A 26,132-nucleotide genomic window follows, 5' to 3' on the forward strand; every position below is an offset into this window, starting at 1 on the left:
AAAGCATAGTACATTAAATACAATTAAAAAATAATAAAATACTATTAAATATTTAGTGTCTGTATAACGTGGTTTTTAAAATATTTTATATTAATTTGCATTGTTAATTAATATTAACTTGTTTTGTTTGTTTTATGGAGAGGTTGTATGTAGAGGCCAGTAAGAGACTATTAACTACTTCTAATCCTTTGAATTACACAGATGTCTTGTTTAAAATGTATACAAATTGATGAAATCCGACATCAGGTAAAAACCATAGACGCTGATTTTTTTGAAACGTTTCGAAACAGTTATGACATAATAAAGCCTTGTTTACTGAAATTACATGACTTTGGCCGTTTTTAATGCACGCTCCACTGTTTCGAAACAATCGATTTACAAAAGTTTCGAAGCTTCATGAAGCAGAGCTTCGAAAGCGCCCATCACTTTTTAGACATCTAAAAGGGTTTAAATGAACCCCTTCGTTCAAGACTGCCAGGGGGTAAGATTTGTTGCTCACTGGAACGATATATTGACTTTGCGTTATTGTTGAGTGGCTCTGCTTTCACTGTGGATGTCATGGAGGAGGAACACAGCACTTTGCCAAGGTCTCATATTATGACTGCTACACCAGAACATTTCCGCATCCCAAGTGTCCAGGACTGATGAGACTGATTGCCAGTGTGATCAACCCACCACCGATTTCAGTGCGAGCGGCTGACATCCCAGTGGTCTCAAAACTTTTGAGCCCAGACATTCCACTGTCTACTGCACTGCCCGTGATGGCAGTTGCCATTTTAAGTGTGCGGGCTGAAGACTGGACTCCAGTGGCCTCTCTCCTGTCCATGAGTCTGCCCCAGAGGCCTCTCCACTTTATGAATCTGTTCTAGTGCCTCCAGAGGTGGCGGCCGCTGCAGAACCTCCCGAGGTGGTGGCACCCACTTCTGAACTAACAGTCTGCCCTGTCACAGCCAAGGAAGCTGTTCCTGAATTCTTTGCCTGTCCTGTCACGGCAAAGAAGGCCGTTCATGAACTCTCTGCCTGCACTGTTACAGTCAAAGAGGTCGTCCATGATCTCTCTGCTTGTCCTGTTGTGGCCGCAGAGGCCGCTGTTAACCTTTCTGTGCTCTCTGTTCCATTGTTTCACAATCCATGTCATGATCCAGGTCCTGTTCCCCCTCACGGGCCTGGCCCTCCATCCCTCCCCCTGTTCCAGCTCCGTGCTGCTACCCTCCAGGACTTGTTGGGGTTTGGGGTTTGTTTGGGCATCTGGAGCCACCCTTATATATGTAAAGTGGGGTTTAGGTTTTGTTTCTTGTTCATTGTTTTCATGCGTTTTATTTTGATATTTTGCCTTGTCATGGTTCCTGTCTAGTCATGTGATTCCCTTGCCCTCATGTTATCCTGCTATTAGGTGTGTTCGCTGCACAGCTCGATTAAATTCTGACTTGGAAAAAGTGCATGCTGGTTAGAAACTTTGTCCGACTTGAGACGGCACCGACACCTTGTGACTGTCACATGTGGCATCAAAGTACCGCGATAGTGATTCGAGAGCAGCCGGCGCAGTTTCTCCAGAGCGGCTGCAGGAGCTCTGATGATGACACCGCTGTTTCACGATTGGCCAGATTCACCTCATGACAACGTTCACGTGTGTTTCGGGTTTATTCTAACATCCTCAAGTCTGATAATGCCCACAAATCTGTGTTTTTAGAACAATAAAAGTGTTTTTACTGTAGTTGCAATGTTATATTGAGTTACGTTTGTCATAAAACACTGATAAAAGCATATATAACCGAACTTTATTACTATTTAAATAGAATATGTTTATGTTGAACATTATTCTTGTTCAGATGGCGCTGTGTTAAGCAGTATATGAAAAGTGTTTCTGTTGCTCATGAAAACGCTTTTGAAATGTCTGTGTATTTGACAAATATTGCATTTAATTCAGTTCATCTGTGATAGAGTAAGCAATTTTGTGTCTTTGTGCATACAAGCTGCACTTGGGTTCATCACAACTTGCTGTTCAGTGGACTGTTTGTTACAATAGTGATTTGCTGCGGTGGTACAAACGTATTATCTCAAAAAGTCAGCATTCTGAGTAGCCATATACTTGATTTAAGGATGCCATCCACATTTTATATATCAGAACCCACTAAACTCTTATACAGCATTTTACTTGCTATAATAAATGCATTTATTTTATGACCATTGCAGTGTCCATAGAAATTTTGTATGCTCAAAGTCTACTCTGACTATGTGACCACACCAACCCCTCTTTACATTTTACATTTTTTTTTTTTAACAAACTGACCACTGCATGTAAGTTACAAAACAGTAAAATTTTATTTCTTTGCAGATTATATTACAACAGCTTGAAAAATGGACAAAACAGAAAAGTTAAGAAGCTTTTACTGAAAAAAAAAAAAAAAAAGCATTCTATAATGAATGCAGACTCGTAGTGAACTAATCCCACCCTGCATGACGCAATTTTCTTCTCTTGGAAAAATCCCCCAGTCAGAACAGCAGGGTATGGCTATGAGCCCAGAAAGAGGAGGTGTGAGTGTCAGCTGACCCACCACATCCTGCCAGCACTTTGTGCACTGTCTTGGTTCACACTGTTTTACATTCAAATTCAGTCCTAGCTCATGATCAGAGGACTACAAAAAGTCCTATAATGTATGAATCCTGTCCTGAATGTATATCTCAACAATACACTTTGTGGCATGGAGAGAAGTCATTTCTCATTATAGTTTCAGCATGTACAACAATACACACAAAAGCAAATTATGTTTTTAGCACAGTTTCTACTTCTCCTTTTTGTCTTTGGTGCTGAATGCTGCACATCCTCCTGAATGAACACAGTTTGCAGGTGTGCTGTGCAAAGAGCAAGAGGAAGGACTTTATGAATAATAACTTAATTTCAACATGTTCTTGAAAAAAGAAAAAAGCAACCTGTGTTATGGCTTCCAAAGACTTCCAATACAGAGCAAGAACCATGCAGTATGTAGGCTACTATGGTATTTTTGAGCTTGACACACAGTAATATAAATGTTTGTTTTTTTTTTTTATTTTTTTTTTTTTTTTTTTTTTTTTTTTTTTTAAGGTGGCAGTGTTCACCCACAACCACCAGCATGTACCAGTTCTAATATGCAGAAGTCAAGCACTGACTGATACAACAAAAGCACAGAGAGATTACAGCCTATTCTGCTCCACAACGTAAGGTACATGTAAAGTACAAATATATTTTAAGGTACACGATGCTGTACACAAGGGTGTAAATTTCATCTAACAGTAGGGGGGGACAATAAACAAAATTTCTTAAGATCAATTTTTGAAGGGGACACAAATATAATTATTGAATTATTTTGCGTCCTCCACATAGTATTTCAGGTTTCGTCTGGGACTGAGGACGTCTCTTATTCAGATCGCAGCAAGCCCAATGATCTGCCACTTAACACCATATTGAGCAACACATGGGTAGGTCTATAATATTAGTCTAATATCTAGAGTTGGGGTACTCGGACTCGTACTCGGACTCGAGTCCGGTCTCGAGTACAATTTTTAGGCGACTCGGACTTGTCACAGACTCGGATGCATTTTTACTCGGACTTGACTCGGACTCGAAAATATGGAAAATATGCCGAGTCCGTCCGAGTCCAGAGACACTTGACGGAAATGTCACTGACTCAATGCATTATCACGAAAGTGTTGTCCAGTAGCTACTTGAAAGCCGATGGGTTTATGTGCGCACACACTCAAAGCGCGCTCAAAGAACGCGCCTCTCAGTCAGTGTGTGAATACAGAGTTCTCTTTCGCTTCTAATAGGTTCTGTTATTGCTCGTATTGGAGACTATTCATGTAAATGAAGTCGGTTTTGTCTTAAGTAAACCTGAACAGCTGGGAGAAATACTGATGCGTCAAAATATTTGATCTGTGCGTCAGATCTTAAAGCGACAGCAGCGTAAACCTGCAGCATCCGACCACGTCAAACAATAATCAAACAACAAAAGAAAGAGAAAATCACTCGCTGTTCTTGACTGAATCAATTATTAACTGTAATAAGAATTATCTTTAATGTATACAGTGAATATTTTGCAATGTTTTATTTTAACATTTATTACTTCACGAAATGTCTGTAGTCTATTTCTGTAATAGCCTTTATATAGACCTACATAAAAAAAACTTAAAAAAACAACAACCTACAATTCTATTTTAAAAAAAAAGATTCTATTTTAAAAAATATTATTTCATTTGTATTTTTGATTAATATGTATTAATACTTTTGCTTGTAAGTAATACTTGGAGTGTTTACTTGCCTTGAGCTTGAGAATGTTTTACTTAAATTAGTTGATTAGCTTTTTGGTGGCAGTTTCTAGCTTGAAAGAAAAATAATTTTCTAACATCTTTGCAGCAACAGTTTTTATGGGTCCAAAACCACCTTGGGTGTGCATGATTTTCTAATAATTAAATGGCCCACCATCAATTATTCCTTATATAATGTAATTTATTGTAATTAATGTAACTATAAATGCATTGAAAAATAAAACAGGTGTGAGTTTGCTGTGACTTATGGAAAGTATAGGTAGGGCTTTATACACAGTGTGTGCCATTGTAAAGACTAGTTTATCCCTCACAACCTCATTTTCATTCAAGAAAAAAAAGTCATATACAACCCAAAACACACACAGCCACAATCAGAAATAAAAGAGGTGCATTTTCTGCTCTTAAGGTCCCATTTACCAAGATACTTACCCCTTTACCCCACCCTTGAATTTATACATTTACTACATCGATGAACAAAGTCAAGTCCCGCCCTACAATTTTTCACATTCTAAAACCTGTTTCACTCTGAAATATGTCACATTACATAGATCAGCCATAACTTCTGTTGCATGACTTTAAGTTTGCGAAACAGAGCATGGCCACTAATTATCAAAAAATTAAAAATCAAAAATCAAAATGGCAAGATCCACTAGAGGTTTGCTTTTCTTACATTTCAACTTACATTGCATTTTTCTAGTTGTAAAGGTTAAAATCAGAGGTGCCCAAACTCAGTCCTGGTCCTTGGTTTAGCTCCAGCTTGCCTCAACACACCTACCAGGGGGTTTCTAGTATGCCTAGTATAAGCATGATTAGCTGGTTCAGGTGTGTTTAATTGGGGCTGGAGCTAAAATTTGTAGGACACCTCCCTCCAGGACCGAGTTTGGGCACCCCTGGGTTAAAACAATGTTAAGATACTGACAAACAGTAGTGTTTGCTTGGACTCGGACGGACTCGACTCGGACTCTGCCCTTTGGGACTCGGACTTGAGTCCGACTCGGCCCATTTTGGACTCGGACTCGTCTCGGACTCGACTGGTTAAAGACTCGGACTCGACTCGGACTCGACTTAGGTGGACTCGAACCCAACACTACTAATATCAGTTCACACACAGACTTCTCGCAGTGTTAGTTTGTGCATGGCAAGCTAAGGTAAACTAACCTTATAATTCGCCCATAGAAAAATACATTGGATATCATCATTTTTTGATGATATCTGATGAATCACTTCACTCGATGTTTAAAGTGAATAAAATAGCCTTGACAGCCTAAATTACTTGCACATAACTACTAAAGAATTTTCCCACCGGACTCGTGTCGATCGTGTTTATCGGTAAAGGATAATACACAGTCGCTTGTAATTATATTTTTAGGGGGGACAACCCTCAGATAGAAGGGGTATGAAACATTATAAAACATTTACTAAATAAGTAGTACGCTGTTAAAAAAAAACAAAAAAAAAAAAAACAACAACAACAATAAAACACAATTTGTTGAGTCAACTTAAAATAATTTGTTACCTTGCTCTTGCTGCCTTAAAATTTTAATTTGGTCAACTTGAAATGTTAAGTTGTACTAAGTGAAAACTTAGATATTTGTGTTCACTAAACTAAAAATTTTTGTTAAACTTAAAAGCTGGGTTTGTTACCCAGCTGCCTTACAATTTTAAGTTAAATCAATTCAAATATCTAAGTTGTCAATGCATGTGATTCCACATAAAATATGAGTGAAATGTTTTTCTTACTTATTTCAAGATTCAAGTTTCTTTGGGGCTATTGATTTTAAACTTATTGAAGAAAAAGTTTCTTATATACATGATTAAGAAAAGAGAACCTACCATTGCAAATATGAATAATGTTTTTCTCAGCTTGCCATCGTGCTTCCTGTTCATACTTATTTTCCAATTGCTCTTTTGCTTTTTCAAAAGCTTCGCCTTCAAGTTTAACCCTCAGGGCTTTTATATCATTCTGTTTCTGCTCCTCTTGCTCTTTTAGGATGTGAAATTTTTCCGCCTCAATCGCTTTCTCTACAGTGTCAAGGATTTCATTGGTGTAATGTTGCCCACCATTTCTAGTGACTATTTTGTCAATTTGTTCAAACAACTGAACGACCTGTTGTGGATTTTTTTCTTTGTTATTAAACACGTTTTAATGAAATTGACCAATTTTGGGCTGTTCCGCAGAAATGTGTGAATGTTTTTGCCCTCTAGTCGATCTCCATGAGTGAACAGTGCAATGGTGTATGTGGAGGATTCCTCACCAAAAATGTTTTGAATGACCCTAACAGCTTCTGCATCTTTATCTGTGAATCTGCCCAGCTGAATCACAACTAAGAAGACATGTGGACCAGGAGCAGAAAACAAAATGCACTGCTTAATTCTATCAATCACTTCATCTGCAGTTAGGCTGGTGTCAAACAGACCTGGGGTGTCAATAACAAATATTTTTCTTCCATTAACTGTTGCATAAGATTTTTCACATTGTTTAGTCACAGAGGAGGAGGATATCTCGGATTTAAAAACATTTTTTCCCAGGATGGTGTTTCCTGTTGCGCTTCTTCCCGCACCTGTCATTCCAACCAAAAGAATCCGGAGCTCTTCACCTGAATGATTAATAAGAATTACATTATTTAGCCCTTGTATACATAAAAAGTATAAATAAAAGTATGTATTATATCTAGAAATATTTTTAGACCGTTTTTTAAGAAATAAAAGCACAGTACCTAAATCACTTGAATTGTGGATTTGTTGCTCACATTTCTGCATGAAAGTACAGAATATTATACATTGTTTCACATCACATTATATTATTGTTTTCAGCATTTAATTGCCTGGATGCACAGTCATGCAGTTATAATACAATAGTTTATTTGAGTAAGTATAACAATTACTTTCAAATATATAAATGTAATTATAATTTGTAATATTCAAAACTCCAATTAGGTGATGGACTTTTGTTGTAATATTTATTTAAAAAATAAATGTGATTTAGTAATATTGTATCTCTTTTTATATGTAATCTAACATGGTCATGGTCATTCCATTAACTGTCATATCTTTTCTACTTTACTACTAACCACATCTAAGATTCATTAAACTCTCTAAAGATGCCTTATAAACATAACGTAGGTCTGAAGCATTGCGCAGCTTTAAATTCCCCTTGTTCTCTATGCTGCTGCTGCCAGTTCTCTTTGGACTAAAGCGTTAAGATTCCTTATGAATCGTCATGATTTGAAATCTCCCCTTAAGATGACCGAATACTACTTTACATTGGGAGAATTTCTCAAATGGAATATATCCATGGTTGTATGGTTTCTCAAAGTTCTGTCATGAAATTAATTTCTTATTACACACCTTGTACACCATGCATACTGCAGCTAAGGCTACCATTATAGCAAGTACTCTCCACTTGTTGAGCCCCATGACAAACGTTGAGCGCCTTGACACATCTGACTGTTGTTCAGTGGCTTCCATGACTATTGACAAAAGTAAGTTGTTCTTGCTTTAAAATATGAAAATGAGTAAGAATCAGGCATTGGTGATAAACAAAAGCATTACTTTTAAAGTTGATTGCAACACTTTCAAAAATGATTACAGTATTTCACACAATAAATAAATAAATAAATAAATAAATAAATAAATAAATAGTTTATACCATTATCCCTTTCTATCTTTTTGTATTTCAGTAAGCTTGGTTTGGTGGTTTTGCACCCCTATTATGCTGTTATTTTCTAGTTAGTGTGTACAAGCTGCATCTGTAGGCCTGTGACAACTCATGCTATTCTACATACTACTGATTATACATATTCCCTAATCACACTATCTCTTCTTCTACTTAAAAAAAGATTTATCAAACTGCACACAAAAGCTTACCTCACTGAATGTAATCATTTTCTCTCACCTGTCATTGTGGGAGCAAGTAATTTCTTTTTCTAGGCTGTGTTATCCTTTTCTCTGTATGTTTCATTTCCATATGCTCTCTTCCTATATAAACATTACTGAAAATAAACCTGCTAGACTTGTTTTTATTCATGTGCCACATGGTGTTGACTGCCACCAAAGCAAACAATGCAGCACTGCATGCTGAGGTAATGAGCAAGATATATTTTGTCCTTAGAATCACTTTGTCCCTTCAGTTTACTTTAATTTAGTTATAAAAGCTATGACTTAATTTTGATTTCCTGAGATAAATAATGATTAAGTCTACATATCTGCCCTTTTATGGAGCCATGGCAATAGGAAGTCTAGTACTTCCCTGTTCCACCTTTTTTTTCAACACGGAAGTAAGCCTATGTAAGCCTATGAGACTTCCGGTTCATTATCCACTATAGGGAAATAAAAAGAAGAATAACAACATGAAGTAAATGGTAAAACTGTTTGCACTACAAGCCAGTGTGCTCATAATTAAGATAATACATTATATACAATAACATGGTAAGACACACCAGTTTGCAAAAGCAAGCAGCAAATCAGCTGTTTTGTACAGCTAAAAATAGCTGGTTCCTGATGAGACCGGAAGCCAGACCCATAAAATTTACAAATAGCCATGCCCACTCGTACGGAAAGAAACAGGTGAATAGATGGTTGTGCATTACAGTCAGACAAACCTTTGCAAATTGTAAAATTGCTTAATGCAATACCGTAGATTTCCCCCAGTGGTGAGGGCTCTCCCACAGTGTGTCCCTCCTTCCTCCCGAGTTTCGGCACCAATGTAACAAAGTTCATAGTTCAGAGAAGAAAGAGGCAGGAACCGGGTGAAGTTTAACAAAACTTTAATTACAAAATGAAAGTAAGCATCAGCTCCTCGTGGAAGACTGACTCATAAACATAAACATAGCTTATTATCATTTACTCCACCGGCCTTGTTCCACTTCCACAGTTCTCAGCTTTTTAGGAAAGGAATGGTGGCCAAGTGTGGTGTCCTATACTCAGAATTTGTGCTCTGCATGTCACCCATCCACCCGCACAGCAGTGAGTAGTAAACAAACACACACCCAGGGAGCAGTTGGGAGTTCCGTGCCTTGTTCAAGGGTCTCACCTCAGCTGTGGTATTGAAAGTGAAAGAGAGCGCTGTACATTCACTCCCCCCACCTACAATCCCTATCTGTATCAAGATTTGAAGCTGCAACCTCTTTGTTACAAGTCCAACTCTCTAGCCATTAGGCCACAACTGTCCCTGACTCTCAACCTCTTGGCCTTTAATGCTATTGACAGGCAGAGAAAAATGGACAGTATTTGAAAGATGAGACTTTGTTTCTTATTGAAGGTAAATTTTTAAATTTGGAAGTTTCAAATTATGTTCAACATGCACAGTGATTGTCAGTGCTGATAGCCTAGTGGGCAAGTGCGCAGACATACAGTGCCATTGCACTGCGGGTGTCCTGAGTTTGAATCCTGGCTCGAGGACCTTTCCCAATCCTGCTCCCCTCTCTCTCTTTCTCTCTCCCACTTCACTTCCTGTCTGCTCTCCACTGTCCTATCATAATAAAAGGGAAAAAGCACCAAAAAGAAATCTTAAAAAAAAAAACAAACAAACATGCACAGTGGTTAAAACAACGCTGTAATTGTTCTTCTCCTGACCACATACCACCAAGGGTTCAAACCCATGTTACAGCTACATTTGTCCAATGATTCCATGGGTTAGGTGTTGTGCGTTTCACTCTTACTGTTTCTGATATTTCTGTTTCAGTCGCCACCCTCATGGGTCAGACATTGATTTCATTTCCAGGGAACTCTTTCAACACTTCAACCTCTACCACGAAACCTTCTACCAGGTCCAATCTACACTCAGACATGGCACAGTGAAAAAGTGCAGGTTGGCTGTTTCCATCTCAAAAGCATTGTCCTCCTGGTTCTGGAGAGGTCAACTGCTGTTGTGATTCTAGGACATCCATGATCTCCTCCTGTCCCTGTGTGTGTATTGTGACATCACCAGCATACTTACCAGTCCAAGCTGTGGTATGTGCTTCACGTTTCTTTCTTTCACCATCATGGTTCTGTCTGCATATTGCTATACTCACCTGCATTGCTCTAATAATCAACCTGTTCAATAAATACATGTTTGGGTTCACTAACTCCTGCTCTCAGTCTGGTTCATACCCTGACAACTGTCACTTCATCATTACTGTAAACAATTATTTTTGAATAAATTAAATGAATGAATGAATAAAACATATATCACTTTGCTTTACTATGTTATTTTGTATAGATCTGAATAAAGAACAGGACAATTGAGTAGGATCCATATGCACAAGTTTACTAAAAAGCAAATCATACACAAGGCCAAAGGCTACAATCAGAACTCAAAGTGCCAATAGAAAAGTACAAAACCATTCAAAAGTGAATTTAATAATAATAATAATAATAATACATTAGGAAATTATACATGATTACAAGTTTTGGATGAATTGCAAGAACTTCTGGATTGTTTTGACGTTTCTGTTCTGGTCACTTAAAAATTTCCAGTGCTTTGGCTGCAAGTGTTATAACATTTAAATAGCCACATTTCAAATTATATTCAATCACAAGAGACATCTATAAGCACTACTTGCTGATTAAGGACCTCGTGAAGTAATCCCAGAATGTGCTCTTTGGTTGGGTTTGAAACCACTATTGCAAAAAAAGAAGAATCCAAGGCACATCCTCTGGTCCAAAAAGTTAAAAAAGCCTTTATTTAGCTCTTATTAGAACTCTGCACACTGATGCACTTCGGCCCTCAGCCTTCCTCAGAGTGTGTCAGGTATCAAACAAATGCCAGGTGTAGTGTAATTAGGATTTGGATTTTTGGCAACATGTAAAAACATACCACACATGGATTCTTAACATAGAGGAATTTAAGTTCACTATCCTTAATCCAGTTCTTCTCTCTTGCATCAGTTAGTAAAAACAACAATTCTTGTTCCATTGTCTCTGTTGGATCATTCTTTAAAGGTTGATAAAAATCCTAATTTTTAAGTTGTCGATAGACCTCTTCTATATATAAATTTCTACTCCATATCACAACAGCTCCCCCTTTACCTGCTGGTTATGTTGAAGTTCTCAGATGCTTCTGAGTAGTCTTAAAATCTCAGTCTTAGTGATGTTTATGAGCACAAGCTTGATCCAAACCGAGTAAACAAACTGTTTATAGATTCTTTCTGTTAAAACTTGCAAATCAAGAGAGATGTAAAAGGTTTTCCATTACAACTAAGTTAGTGAAATATTTTGCACAATTAGAAATAAAAAGGTTTTTTCGATTTAATAAAGTCAAATAGCTTGTCTTGTGAAGATGAATAGCCCCAGAATCTGTAGAATAGGTCCTTTAAATAACTGAACAGTTTCTCAAAAAATGAAGGGTCTCTCTCAGCTTCCTCTCTTGCCTGCTGCTCATAATCATCATTTGTCTTTTGTCTTGCTTTTTCAAAGTCTTCTCCTTGAAATATGCCACTAATAACTGCTATCGACCTTTGTCTCTCCTTCTCTCTCTCCTTCAGGATACGCTGTTTCTTTTCCTCAATCGCTTTCTCTACCATTTCAAGCATCTCACTGGTGTAGTATTGACCACCATTTCCAGTGACCATTTTATCAACCTGGTCAAGTAACTGAATGACCTGATCAGGATTTTTTTCTTTATTGCTGAACACATGGTATCGTCCATTGCATTTTTTGATGAAACTGAGAAGTTTTGGGTTGTCCCGCACAAATGTGTGAATGTTTTTGCCCGCCAGTTCATCTCCATGAGTGAACAGTACCATGGTGTATATGGAAGATTCCTCACCAAAAATTGTTTGGATTATTCTTACAGCTTCTGCTTCTTCATCTGTGAATCTGCCCAGCTGAATCACAACTAAGAAGACATGTGGACCAGGAGCAGAGAGAGGAATACAAAGTTTAATTCTGTTAATGACTTCACCCACAGTTAGGCTGGTGTCAAACAGACCTGGAGAGTCAATGACAGATACTTTTCTGCCATTTATAACGGCATGAAACTTTTCACATTCTCCAGTCACAGAGGAGGAGGATATCTCTGATTTAAAAACCTTTTTCCCCAGGATTGTGTTGCCTGTTGCACTTTTCCCCACTCCTGTTTTTCCAACCAAAAGAATCCGGAGTGGATCGCCTGGATGATGCACTGGTTGTGAAAAATTACAGCAATTACAAAAAAACCTCAACTCATAATCTCAAATAATATTTATTTTAATTAAAAAAAATATATATATATATACACTACCGTTCAAAAGTTTGGGGTCAGTACATTTTTATTGTTTTTTTTTTTTTTAAGAAATTAATACTTTTATTCACCAAGGATGTATTAAGTTAATAATTAAAAGTTTATTAAAAGTTCATAATAAATAATTTACATTGTTATAAAATATTTATATTTTGAATAAACACTGTACTTTTTAAACTTGTTATTCATGAAAGAATCCTGAAAAAAAAAAAAAATCACAGGTTCCAAAAAATATTTGGCAGCACAACTGTTGATATTATCCAACATTGATCATTCTAATAATAAATCCGCATATTAGAATGATTTCTGAATGATCATGTGACACTTAAGACTGGAGTAACAGGTGATAAAAATTCAGCTTTTCATCACAGGAATAAATTCTATTTTAAAGTATGTTAAAATAAAAAACATTATGTTATATTGTAAAAACATTTTGCAATATTACTGTTTTTTTTCTATATCTTTAATCAAATAAATGCAGCCTTGATGAGCATAAGAGACTTCTTTAAAGACTATTACAAGTCTTACTGACCCCAAACTTTTGAACGGTAGTGTATATATATATATATATATATAGAAAAAAAAAGTATTTTACCTGTAGCACTTGAATCATGACCTGAAGCACCCTTTTGATGATTTTGTTGCCTAAACATCTAGAAATAAGAGCAACATTTTATTGCATTTCCATATTTATCACATATTTTTGTTATTAAACCAGTTTAGAGAAAGAAGCATATATAAACGTATTACATTTTCACTTATAGTACTGTGCAGTACAGCAGTTGTAGACACAAAAGAACAAAAAAAAGCCTTTGGCTACTTTTAAGTTACTAACATGACTAACTAACATGAACAAACATTGAATAATAAATGTATTATTTATTAACCTTTGTTAATGTCAGTTAATATAAATAAGTTTGTTTATTGTTTGTTCATGTTGGTTCACTAATGTCAACAACTTGTGATTTTAATAATGCATTAGTAAACGTTGAAATTAACATTAACTAAGATGAATAAAACCTGTAGGAGCATTGACCATTCTAAGTTTATGTTAACTAATGTAGTTAACTAATATTAACTAATAAACCTTATTGTAAAGTGTTAACAAATTTTTAAACACATACCTGCACCGTTATTGCAACAGTGACCGCAATTATACTAAATAGTATAATGAAGGAAGATGAGACCCAAGATTTTGTGGTCTTTGCTGGTTTTTCAGGAGAGTTTTTAGTGTCCTCCATAGTTACTGCTAAGAGAGAAAGGTCAAAACTGTTGTTCTTGTTATACAATCCCAAAATATGAGTTTTGAAAACATTTTAATAATCTAAAGAGCACTGTTTCACTATAAAGAACCTTTTGTGCAATGGAAAGTTTCCATGGTTGTTAAAGGATCTTCATTAAACCATACCATCAATGCCTATAAGAACCTTTTATTTTATGAGTAAATGACCAGAAAAAGCTACTGCAGATGTACAGTATTCATAGACAGACAAAAAGCACATACATGTGTGCAAGTGCCTGTTGGCACAGTGCTTAAATAAAGGAACATAAAATGTTACATTCCTAACTCGTCAGCACTAATATTGACTTTTGAACACCTTAAAGTTGTATACAACATGGCAAGTTGTTGTCTTATTTGCAAAGTTGTATTTGTGTAAATGCAACTTTGTTTCTTATTGGACCTTACATCTTACAGTTACAACAAATGGTTGTTGTCCCAACACCTCACAAGGTAACACTTTATTTTGATGCTCCCTTTTAGGCATTCTGTTAACTAAATATAACTTTGCAATTACATGTCAACTATAACTATAAGGTAGTGGACATGTAATTGCATAGTCAACAGAATCTCTATAGGGCACTACCCAAATAAAGTGTAACCATTATAACTATAATCCATTTTTAAAATTTTAAAATACATTTATGCCACTTCTATCCAGAATAAAAATGAACAAATTGCCTCTAAATGGCAATGGTTGTAAGACTTCAAACCATATTTATGCGTATACATTAACCTGAAGATTACATCAGTAACTCTCTGTGCATGCTCTTTTTTCCCATTCTGTCTATCTCTGTGGTCTGATTTTAACATTGGATTTACAGTTAGTGGCTATAAAGCAGCTTTTCTTTTTGTTTGAAGTTTGTTTATATATTAGATGCCACGTGGAAGGTAAAACTCACCTATGATGTGGTGCTCACGAGAGTCTGGATGTCTGTTATGTGAAGGGTTTTGTTTTACTTCTCTCTATAAGGGAGTGCTTTATTTAGATTTTCCAGCCCTTATTTTAAACAGTGAACTACCGCAAACTTGAAAAACCTGTTTGCAGCCTGTTGTTGCGTGGTGCAGATCATTGTCCAAAGCAGCATTTTGCGGCAGGTTCTCCATCACCCCCCATGCAACTGAAACAAATCAATTCAGTCAAAAGTCAATCAATTATATCCAGGAAATATTCTATAGTTAAAAATCCATACAAAGGGGAAATGAATGTTTCTACATTACAAATACGTGTAATTTATCAGTAGTGACTATGTCAAAGTGATGTCCATATGGCAGAAATGTACAGTTAGTGCAGTTAGTTAATCAGATGTATTCAAATAGAAATGGTAAACATGATTAACAGCAATGATTATATGATCAAAAAGAATGTAAGGAAGATTTGGTAGTTTTGTGTGTTTGTTCATCTGAGGTCTACAGAGCGGTCGGCATCATCTCTCAGGTGTTGGGTCATCTAAACCTTCATAATAGGGTGGATCCAGACTGACAGTCAGTGATGGGTTTTTTTTTATGAACTGATTCAGCTGATTCATTTAAAACCCTGATTCTTACATGAGCAACATGCTGAAATCAGAATGGCAAACTAAAACATTAAAAAACTAGTATTAGTAACTATTTGCTAATATGAAGTTCCAAATTCTGCAATATAAGTCAATAAATTCAACTGATTAATTTAAAAATGCTGATTCGTTCAGAAACAAAAGATGTTTATGAATGAATTGCTATTTTTATTGCATTTAACAATTCAACAAATCAATACCATTAAATTTGAAGTGTCTTTATAATAGGTGTTTGTTTATTCATTTTGCAGGGCTTGTCTAATGGAGGGCTAAAGAGGCCGGTAAGAGATTATTAACTATTACTCTTCCCTTTTATTATTAATTTTTTTTAAACTGATCCAAAATTAGGGTAAAAACCATAGACACTGGTCAAAGGTTTTGAAGCTTCATGAAGCAGTGCTTCAAAAGAACCCATCACTGATGAGTAACATTTGTAAGAGTAGGCAAATGTGAATGCAAATTCTAAATGGAAATGATTTGCTAATTCAAATCTTAGTTGCCTTTCATTGAAACTGGTTTGCTCTATCAGCATAATCTTTTCTGTGATTTGTATGGAGAAGAAAAGGCTTATTCATCCGTTTTAGGTATACAGCTACAATGCCCTCCAAAAGTTTGGAAACACCCCTGGCAAAGTGTGGTTTTGGACGATATCAGCGTAAATCCTTCACATTTTTTGGTGTAAATACATTAAAGTAACTTGACATTATCATTGAAGACCAGCAATAATAGTTTTCATTTTGATTACATAATAATGGCAATATATACATGTCAAAGTCAGACATGCCCCTTTGCCAGCTGTGATGCCTGGTTACTGGTTTAAACTTGGCCCAGGTTTTGAAAAGATTTTTGGGTCAGCACACCTTAATAGCTTCAACAACTGATCGCCAATTAAGTTTAGAATACAGTGAATTTAGGTGCAGATTATACAGAACTGTAATAGCTGCTAATAGTGAACAATTTTGATGAACTCGAAAATGTAAGTTTTTCCTATGTATAAACTGTTTATTTAATAAAATATGTTTTCGTAGTTCACGTTGTCCCTTATCAGTGCAAGATTATCACAAACTAAAAAGGATTCATGCCAATATTGTCCAAAACCCCACTTTTCTAGGGTGTTTCCAAACTTTTGGAGGGCAGTGCATACACGTTATATATTTAACCTGATTGAATGTATACGAGAAAAGAAGTTATGTTATTATCTTATAATGGACACCTGTCATACATGAAAACAGAGAAATGCAGAGCAATTGATGCTGACTTGTAATAGGAATGTATTTTCTGAATGTCTATTGTAGGCTTATATTGCTCTTCGGCTGTTAAGCACACCTGTAGTTCTGAACCTTATACATAGTCAACTTAAATGCACTGAATTCACACACATGCAGGACAAGATGTTTAATTTTTTTATTATTATTATTTTTTTTTTTTTTTTTAAATATAGATATAGAATTCAAACATTTTTAAATATAGATATGCAGCTGGACTACACCAATCGTTCGACAAAAATCAAGCTAAGGATTGTAAATCCAAATTTAAACCCAAAAATAAGTGAATGGTAAGTAACAAATATGTATGACTTGAAACCAAGGTTTATATATCTACACTAAACCCCAATTGTATCATTTACTCTGACCATGCTTCATTCCCTTTTTCCATTCTCTTCCTTTGTTTCTGTGATCTGATTTCAACACTGCTGTTACTGGCTAATAACAACAGAAAAAAAAATATTTAAAAATTGTTCAGTTTTTATAACTGACACAAAATGCAAATTAAAGCCTACCTTTGATGTGGAGCTCAGGAGAGTGTGGATGCCTGTTCCGTGCAGTGTTTCTTTTTCCTCTTGTTTGTAAAGGAGAGTTTCATTTACGTGTAGATGTCGCACCCCTCTGTTCAAAAAACGAAACTATGCAGACGTGTGCTTGACCTGTTTCATCCCTACCATCAATCAGTACTGATGACAACTTTTTTTATCGTGCCTACACCATAAAAACAATTCAAGCTGCTTCAGCTATTTATTATTTAGCAATTAGTTTTTTTAATTTTTCATGAAAGTCCAGCCCAAACTCTCGCAGACCCAATCGCAAGCGCACATTTATGACGCCACACCGCGTTTTTATAGCATCAAATAATTCACTAAAAGCAAACTTACTAGAAAAATGAAAATTTTTAACATACAGCACTTCAACATACAAACACTACCTAAAATGACGGAAACCATCTTTGGACATTTTTTTTTACCTGAGGTGTTTGAGTTTGTTTTTCGTTCCATTCACTTTCATGGAGAATGTAGGGTTTGCAGCCAGCCACCAGGGGGCGACTGAAATGTTTTGACTTTATTTTCAGGATGTGTTAGGCACACTTGGATACATGGAAATATTTGCTGTGCTCAAAATCGCCCCTATACACTCATTTACTATTCCTTACATTAGTCTGCTAAAATAGTCCAGCTGAAGGAGTGAATGAAAACAAGTGAGAGATTTCAGAGGCTGCGTGGGCCAGAAGGGCTGCCACTTTGGCATAGTTTGTGCCTGCTACACTGGATTTACAGTTAGTGGTTATTACCAGCAACAATATGTCCTTGTTTTGTGTCCTTTAAGCAAATATTTATCACTTCAAAATAAATTGTTCCCTTTTCATTACAGATGCAAAAGCTGAACTCGCTTTTGATGTGGTGCTCATGAAAGTCTGGATGCCTGTCATGTGGAGTTTTTGTTTTCTCTATAAGAAGGTGTTTTCCACCCCTCAAACAATGTATACACTTTGCTTTATATAAATAGACACATTTACCAGATACTTCAAATCATTAAACTTTCTTATGTCCCATTCACCAGAAGGTAAAGTTTACACATGTAAACATAACTTCAAGCATAAACTATTCATCCTGAGATTTAAAATGACTTCTGCAGTTAATTAAGCTTTTCAATAGCCACACTTTGTGAGTTTTCACATGGGTCACATCAGAAATTGATCATTATAAGAATATACTTAATGCTTCTTTCAAAGAACTGACCACATGGATTAAGAACGGAGGATCGGTCTGATCTTGGTATCTTTCCAGCTGGTCATTCATTATTGTTTAATCTTTTTAATGCTTTTTCATAGGCTTCATCTTGAAGTTGAGCCCTTAGAGCTTCTATCTCCCTCTGTCTCTGCTCCTCTTTCTCCTTCAGGATGCGTTGTTTCTCTTTCTCAATCTCTCTCTCAGCCCTTTCAAGCATCTCACTGGTGTAATGTTGCCCACCATTCCCAGTGACCATTTTATCAATCTGGTCGAGCAGTTGAATGACCTGTTTAGGATTTTTTTCTTGATTGTTGAACACATGGTAACGTCCATTGCATGTTTTGATGAAACTGAGTAGTTCTGGACTGTCCCGCACAAATTTGTGAATGTTTTTGTCCTCCAGTTGATCTCCATGAGTGAACAATGCCATGGTGTAATTGGAGGATTCCTCACCAAAAATTGTTTGGATGATCCTAACAGTTTCTGCCTCTTCATCAGTGAATCTGCCCAGCTGAATCACAACTAAGAAGACATGTGGACCAGGAGCAGAAAGTGGGATACAGAGTTTGATTCTGCTAACCACTTCTTCTGTAGTTAGGCTGGTGTCAAACAGGCCTGGAGAATCAATGACGGATACATTTCTGGTATTTATAACTGCATTAAATTTTTCACATACTCCAGTCACAGAGGAGGATGATATCTCTGATTTAAAAACCTTTTTTCCTAGAATAGTGTTGCCTGTCATGCTTTTCCCCACCCCTGTTTTTCCAACCAAAAGAATCCGGAGCGGCTCGCCTGGATGTTGCACTGTACGTTAATGAGAGTGATAAAAAAAAATTAACTCTTGTTTATACATATATTATATACTGACATCAAACTACACTCCAGTCATTATAATAAGCAAAAAAACAAAAAACTGGTGAACTTTGCAAATTTCTTACAAATAAAAAAACTGAAATAATTAGTGTATTTTTGAAATTTAGTTTAGGAGCATTCCAATGTTGCGTGTAGATGTTACTACACTTCGAGTGTAGTTAACCTGCAGCAAATTCAGTTGAATGGGTATGATTTGGAAAGGCACACAACACTCAAGAACAGAAAGCTCTGAGGTCAAAAGAACTGCCTGGAGAGTGCAGAGATAAGACTGTGTCAAGACACAGATCTGGGGAAAACTCTTAACTCTTAACTTACCCTTAATGGAAGAAGTTTAAAATAACCAGGTCGCCAGCTCCTAGAGCGGTCCTCCTGACCAAACTAAGCAATCAGTGGAGAAGGACCAATAGAGTAGTGACCAAGAAGTTGATGGTCACTCTAGTTGAGCTCCATGATCATACATGGAGACGGGAGAAACTTACAGAAGGACAAACATGACTGGAACACTTCACCAATCTGGGCTTTATGGTGGTTTGGCAAGACTCAATCCTCTCCCCAGTAAAGACACATGAAAGCACATTTGGAATTTGGAAAAAAAAAAAAAAAACTAAAAAAAACTAAAGGACTCACAGACTGTGAGAAACCAGATTCTGTGGTCTGATGAACCTCGGTTCCAAGCATCATGTACGGAGGAAACCAGGTACTGCTCACAAACTGTGCAGTAGCATCCCAACAATAAGGTGTGATTGTCTTAATGAATCTAGTCAAGAGCATACAAAACCTAGGACTGAGCAGAAAGTTCACCTTTCAACAGGACAAAGACCCTAAGCACACAGCTAAGTTAATGCAACAGTGTCTTACGGACAACTCTGTAAATGTCCTTGAGTGGCCCAGCCAGTGTCTGGATGGAAAACCAGAAAATCTCTGTTGCCCCCATCCAAGCTCACAGAGCTTTAGAGGTGAAGAGTTGAGAAGAAAAATGGCAGATAATTGCCAAATGTGGATGTGCAAAGCTTGTCGCATTATACCCAAAAAGACTTGAGGCTGTAACGGTGCTTCAGCTAAACATGAACACTTATGTGCAATGTACTTATTTCAGTTTTTCTATTTCAATACATTTGCAAAGTTCTCACAAATCAGTTGTTTGAGGGGGAAAAAGTAATTTAAAGCAGTGCAACATAAGGCAGAAACATATATAGATAGATAATAAATCAGTATCTTACCTACATAATCCAAATCTTGTTTTTGTTGCTTGAAGATCCTGTTTTTGTTGCTTGAGATAGACTTTATGACATCTGGCCACTTATGCAGTACATGTCAAAAAAAGAATCAGCTTAGAATAAATAAAGGACAAAGTATGAGTGCATATTTTAAGCATATGTAAGCATACCTGAATTGCTATTGAAATAGCTGCAACAATTATACAAAGGATCAGTAGTATTGTAGAGAAAGAAGAGTTCCAAGACTTTGAGGTCACTGTTGATGGTCTTAGAGAAATGTCCTGCACAGCTATAAAGTCATGTAAACATAGATAAATAGATAGAAGTTAAATGCACTTTGCAGTTTATATGCTTGTTATCCTAATTTATCTTGTGTGAACTTTACACCAACTCTGTTTACTACAGCTGTAAGTCAAGCTTTATCCACCGCTACCCTACACAGATGCTGCCTCTCGATCACACAAAACAATGGACTTTATTAAATATCTACTTTAATCAACAAACTTTCCGTTCAAATTAAAGTCAGCATAAAACATTCTCACTAATGGATGCAAAAACAACATAATTTAATACTCACCTTTAAATGAAGAGCACATTGTGCGAGTAACTATAGATGAGAACTGGATTTTGTTTTACTTTCCTTTCCTATTTACTATTCGTTTACTCTCGCTTACTAGCCTTGCTTCACAGGAAGGGTTGTCTGGTGTAGACTACCATCTATAGGAGACAAAAAGCCACTGCATGATAATAAGATTTATCAGTAAAGCAGCACGACTCCTGTTTACAAATGTACTTAATCATAAACAGATAATAAAGCTTAATTTTTCCTTACACACCAAAAAATAATAATAATAATAGTAATTAATATCTATCTATCTATATCTATATATATATATATATATATATATATACACTGTATATATACTGTATATATGTATATATGTGACCCTGGACAACAAAACCAGTCTTAAGTCGCTGGGGTTTATTTGTAGCAATAGCCAAAAATACATTGTATGGGTCAAAATTATTGATTTTTGTTTTATGCCAAAAATCATTAGGATATTAAGTAAAGATCATGTTCCATTAAAATATTTTGTAAAATTCCTATTGTAAATATATCAAAACTTAATTTTAGATTAGTAATATGCAATGTTAAGAACATTATTTGGATAAATTTAAAGGTGATTTTCTCAAAATTTAGATTTTTTTGCACTGTCAGATTTCAGATTTTCAAATAGTTGTATTATCTCGGCCAAATACAGCCATGTAAAACCATACAGCAATGGAAAGCTTATTTATTCAGCTTACAGATAATGTATCAGTCTCAATTTGGAAAAATTTACCCTTATGACTGGTTTTGTGGTCCAGGGTCACATACATATATATATATATATATATATATATATACACATACATACATTAAATTCGTAAGCCAGGTTTCACAGACAGGATTAGGCCTTAGTTCAATTAAGACGTTTAAGTGATTTTTACAAACACGCATTATAAAAAACATTACTGGTGTACTTGTTGAGACAAAACATTTATATTTTTTTCACATACTCCAGTCACAGAGGAGGATGATATCTCTGATTTAAAAACATTTTGTCCCAGAATTTTAGATTTTAAGAGTTTCTTACAAGTTGAAACAGCTCAGACTTACATTTTAGTCTGGGACTAGGGTTAAGTATGTGAAACCGGGGGCTAGAGTCACAAACCTGCTAAGACAATATAATAGAAACCATCACAGAAATGCTATGGCTTCCAACACAAAAACCATTACAAACATTACAAAGCATCAACTATTAACCATAACCTTTAAAAACGGTTTCCTGTAGTGCATTTTGAGACATATTCTATTAGGATTTAGTGCACTGAGAGTGTATGTGAGCATAGGCAGATAACTCCATGAAAGGACAGATATGTAGCCTTAATCATCTTGCCTAGTTAGTTGAAAATGTCCATGTGACAGCAAAAGTTAGAATATTGAATAACTTAGTCAACTTGCTTATCATGCCTGCTGTTCACATCCATTGTACTGTTTTTCTTTTACTTTTTTAAACGCTTCTTCATCAAGTGTACTCATCAGAGCTTGTTTTCTTCTGTCTCAGAGCATATTTTCTTTTGTCTCTAATTGCCTCCGATTTTCAGGACATTCACCTTCAAGCCTCTTTAATCTGTGTGTTCCAGAAAAGGACCTTCTCCGTGCTTCAGGAGTTCAGCAATCCACAGTAGTACATGTTCAAGACTGTTTGAATAGAAACCAACTCCTTTTTCCTATTGCAAAGTGAGCGTTTATTTACCTTGTAGGTTTCCCAGCCCTCATTTCAAACACGGAACAGCCACAAGCTTGGCAAGCCTGTTTTCATATGTTAAGATGCAGATTATCATCAAAAGTCTTTTAGAAATATAGGAGAAAATTAAATCTAGAAACAAATGCTATAATGGGCAGTTACAATGAATGGCCATTTTAATTTAATTTATTATTTTTTTATTTATTATTTTTAACATTTCTTGCATTTTCATTAATTAACACATGATTTATACAGTAAAGTAAAACATAAGGACACATAAGGATCTCACTTTGTATACACAAAAAATATCTCAAGTACAACTTATCCACCTTTTTCTTTAACTTATCCACTCTGATGGAAGGAAAAAGGTGGATATAGAATAGATAAAGGAAAGCAGTCCTTCATTTATTAGAGTTTGCAATACAGAGACATATTTCACATATATTTTACCTTCAAATACCCATACCTTCAAATTATTAAACTTCCCATTAACCGGAATGTAGAGTGTAAACACGCTTTGTTTCTATTTATTAATAACTATTTGTAAAGTATTTCAAATATAACCTATAAATCATGATATTTTAATACCCTCTTTCACTAGCCACATGGTCAGTTTTCACATAGGTCACAAAAAAAATTTGCTTAACTCTTTAAGCACAGAAACCATTATTTGGAATAAGAATTGAATGTCAATGAACTCTGCATCTTTTCTTGCCAGCTGGTCATAATTATCGTTTAACTTTTTTAATGCTTTCTCATAGGCTTCATCCTTAAGTCGATCTCTCAGAGCTTCTATCTCTCTGTGTCTCTGCTCTGCTGTCTCCTGCAGGATACGTTGTTTCTCTTTCTCAATTGCTCTCTCTACCATTTCAAGCATCTCACTGGTGTAATGTTGCCCACCATTCCCAGTGACCATTTTATCAATGTGGTCAAGCAACTGAATGACCTGTTCGGGACTTTTTTCTTTATTGTTGAACACATGGTATCGTCCATTGCATTTTTTGATAAAACTAAGCAGTTCTGGACTGTCCCGCACAAATGTGTGAACGTTTTTGCCCTCCAGTCGATCTCCATGAGTGAACAGTACCATGATGTAACTGGAGGATTCCTCACCAAAAATGGCTTGGATGATCCTAACAGCTTCTGCCTCTTCATCAGTGAATCTGTCCAGCTGAATCACAACTAAGAAGACATGTGGACCAGGAGCAGAAAGTGTAATACAGCGTTTAATTCTACTGACCACTTCCTTTTTAGTTAGGCTGGTGTCAAACAGACCTGGAGAGTCAATGACAGACACCTTTCTGCCATTTATTATTGCATGATTTTTTTCACACCCTCCGGTCACAGAGGACGATGATAATTCTGATTTAAAAACCTTTTGTCCCAGGATGGTGTTGCCTGTTGCACTTTTCCCCACACCTGTTTTTCCAACCAAAAGAATTCGGAGTGGATCGTCTGGATTATGCACTGTATATTAACAAGAATAATATAATATTTTACAAACTCTCAGTAATATAATGATGTTTACAAACATCTATTTACAATGAAATACACATATAATAAACCACTGTACTACTATTCTTCATCCACCTTTGTGCTGTCAAATTTATATTTAAGAAAAAAGATAATAAATAAATATTTTACCTATATCATCCAAATCCTGTTTTTCTTGCTTGAAGATCTAGAAGTGATTTATATAATGTTACAGATTTGATCATATTTGGCCACTTAGGCTATACTTTTAAACAGATAATCAGCTTAAAGTGGGAAAATGACAAAATACACACTTAAGCATACCTGAATCCCTAATGCAATAGCGATGACAATTATACAAAACACCAGTTGTTCAGCAGAGAAACATGAAACCCAAGACGTTGAGTTCGTTGTTGATGGTTGAGGAGAAGCGTTTCTCCGCGCAGCTATAAGGAAAGTCATGGTTAGAAAAAAAATCTTGATCTGCACTGAATTGAAGAGGGGAAAGGAAATGATCAGGAGATTGTGACATCTCCTTTCATAAGGCAAACAAAAACACTTTCAAATCTCCAGTATCACTGAAATATGTCAGTTATTCTATTCAATAAATATTCCATATAGATTTGAGCCCATAAACAAGTAGTTTTAAGCTAAATACTAATACACCTTACAGTTTTTATGGTTTAATTCCTAATTTATTTTATCCCAGACAGCACACGTACGTCTCAAGACGCCTGTTAAAGAACACTTTAACTACTACTTTATAACTACTATAATCAGCAGATTAGTATAAACAATTATTTTAAATGGATGGGGAAAAAAGTATTTACTAACCTCTATATGAAGAGCACATCATGTACGTATAGATGTAAACTGGATTTCGTTTTTGTTTCCTATCAAAAGTTTCGTTTTCTCCTTATGTAATTTAAGGGTTACAGACTACCATCTACAGGACACAGGCCGCCACTGCATGATAATAAGACAAAAAGATCAAGTTTGTAAGATAAAATTTATCAGCAGTTGTTGCCTGTTTTGGAATGTATTCAATTCTAGTTGACAGTTAATAAAGGTGCACTGAGTATTCTTCCGAACAAAAAGTTTCACACAAATATAAATGAATAGAAGTTTTTAAAATATAACAATAATTTTTGTTGTTATTAACGTATTGAAAAACTACTATCAATTTCGATTTGTGTGAAACCCACAAAACGAAATCTATAATCTAACGAATTTATTATTATTATTATTATTATTATTATTATTGGCAAAAAAGTTGTGGTGAAAATGATGCCACCCACACAGTGAAAATTATAGCATGTTTTATTTATATATATATATATATATATATATATATATATAAATGAAATTGTAATTTATTATTTTTAATTTTAAAAATTATTCATCATATTTATTGCGTAATAAATAAAATTTAAAATTGTAATTTATTATTTTTAATTTTAAAAATTATTCATCATATTTATTGCGTAATAAATCGTAAACATTTAATAATTCGAAGCTTTATATTGAATTATGATTTAGTATTTTTAATTTTAAAAAGACTCATCATATTGAGCGTAATGAAAATCTAAACATTTAATAAATCGAAGCTTTAAAAAAATTTTAAGTATAAAAAAAATGATGAGACCATGAACATCTATACATATATAAATATAAAAAAAATGATAAGTCTAAAACAAATGATGATCGAAATTATATATATATATATATATATATATATAAATGAAATTGTAATTTATTATTTTTAATTTTAAAAATAATTCATCATATTTATTGCGTAATAAATCGTAAACATTTAATAATTCGAAGCTTTATATTGGATTTTCATAGTATAAGAGTTAAAGACTGTGTCTGAGACCATGAACATCTATACATATATAAATATAAAAAAAAATGATAAGTCTAAAACAAATGAT

General features: G+C 35.3%; 3 protein-coding genes and 1 pseudogene across 5 annotated transcripts; all 4 read right to left on the reverse strand.

Moving 5' to 3' along the window:
- Window positions 1-928: 928 nt before the first annotated feature.
- On the reverse strand, window positions 929-8,262 carry LOC127163148 (GTPase IMAP family member 9-like; annotated as a pseudogene).
- Window positions 8,263-10,531: 2,269 nt separating this feature from the next.
- Window positions 10,532-17,207, reverse strand: LOC127178610 (GTPase IMAP family member 7-like). 3 transcript variants are annotated; one of them, XM_051131789.1, is made up of 4 exons: window positions 17,121-17,207; window positions 13,630-13,754; window positions 13,101-13,158; window positions 10,532-12,406 (listed from the first exon to the last, which is right to left on the reverse strand). In XM_051131789.1, the coding sequence occupies exons 2-4, from the start codon at window positions 13,744-13,746 to the stop codon at window positions 11,508-11,510; spliced, it is 1,074 nt and encodes a 357-aa protein (XP_050987746.1). In that variant the 5' UTR covers window positions 13,747-13,754; window positions 17,121-17,207; the 3' UTR covers window positions 10,532-11,507. The 3 variants fall into 3 exon arrangements, with proteins under 3 accessions (XP_050987746.1, XP_050987581.1, XP_050987664.1); XM_051131624.1 differs by lacking the exon at window positions 17,121-17,207 and adding an exon at window positions 14,687-14,832; XM_051131707.1 differs by lacking the exon at window positions 17,121-17,207 and adding an exon at window positions 14,687-14,800 and having other exon boundaries at window positions 13,630-13,751.
- Window positions 17,208-18,300: 1,093 nt separating this feature from the next.
- On the reverse strand, window positions 18,301-22,666 carry LOC127178841 (GTPase IMAP family member 9-like). Its single transcript, XM_051132032.1, has 5 exons — window positions 22,592-22,666; window positions 21,012-21,151; window positions 20,605-20,723; window positions 20,438-20,516; window positions 18,301-19,148 (listed from the first exon to the last, which is right to left on the reverse strand). The coding sequence occupies exons 2-5, from the start codon at window positions 21,028-21,030 to the stop codon at window positions 18,403-18,405; spliced, it is 963 nt and encodes a 320-aa protein (XP_050987989.1). The 5' UTR covers window positions 21,031-21,151; window positions 22,592-22,666; the 3' UTR covers window positions 18,301-18,402.
- A 75-nt stretch (window positions 22,667-22,741) lies between these two features.
- Window positions 22,742-25,145, reverse strand: zgc:152658 (uncharacterized protein LOC767632 homolog). Its single transcript, XM_051131916.1, has 4 exons — window positions 25,033-25,145; window positions 24,523-24,644; window positions 24,370-24,406; window positions 22,742-24,192 (listed from the first exon to the last, which is right to left on the reverse strand). Exons 1-4 carry the CDS (start codon window positions 25,052-25,054, stop codon window positions 23,351-23,353), a joined length of 1,023 nt encoding a protein of 340 aa, XP_050987873.1. The 5' UTR covers window positions 25,055-25,145; the 3' UTR covers window positions 22,742-23,350.
- Between the last annotated feature and the right edge of the window lie 987 nt (window positions 25,146-26,132).

This window comes from Labeo rohita, chromosome 1, assembly GCF_022985175.1.
Source record: "Labeo rohita strain BAU-BD-2019 chromosome 1, IGBB_LRoh.1.0, whole genome shotgun sequence".
Lineage (NCBI taxonomy): Eukaryota > Metazoa > Chordata > Actinopteri > Cypriniformes > Cyprinidae > Labeo > Labeo rohita.

What these genes read in the sequence shown, in the direction of transcription:
- zgc:152658 (XM_051131916.1), bottom strand. Translation starts at nt 25,054, where the DNA reads ATGATGTGCTCTTCATATAGAG. An exon ending in GATGTGCTCTTCATATAGAG is followed by an intron (nt 24,645 to 25,032) that starts GTTAGTAAATAC and finishes CTTTCCTTATAG; the next exon opens with CTGCGCGGAGAAACGCTTCT. An exon ending in ACAGGATTTGGATGATATAG is followed by an intron (nt 24,193 to 24,369) that starts GTAAAATATTTA and finishes GTTAATATACAG; the next exon opens with TGCATAATCCAGACGATCCA.
- LOC127178841 (XM_051132032.1), bottom strand. An exon ending in CTATTTCAATAGCAATTCAG is followed by an intron (nt 20,517 to 20,604) that starts GTATGCTTACAT and finishes GTACTGCATAAG; the next exon opens with TGGCCAGATGTCATAAAGTC. An exon ending in ACAAGATTTGGATTATGTAG is followed by an intron (nt 19,149 to 20,437) that starts GTAAGATACTGA and finishes ATTAACGTACAG; the next exon opens with TGCAACATCCAGGCGAGCCG.
- LOC127178610 (XM_051131789.1), bottom strand. Translation starts at nt 13,746, where the DNA reads ATGGAGGACACTAAAAACTCTCCTGAAAAACCAGCAAAGACCACAAAA. An exon ending in CTGTTGCAATAACGGTGCAG is followed by an intron (nt 13,159 to 13,629) that starts GTATGTGTTTAA and finishes TCTTATTTCTAG; the next exon opens with ATGTTTAGGCAACAAAATCA. An exon ending in TCATGATTCAAGTGCTACAG is followed by an intron (nt 12,407 to 13,100) that starts GTAAAATACTTT and finishes TTTCACAACCAG; the next exon opens with TGCATCATCCAGGCGATCCA.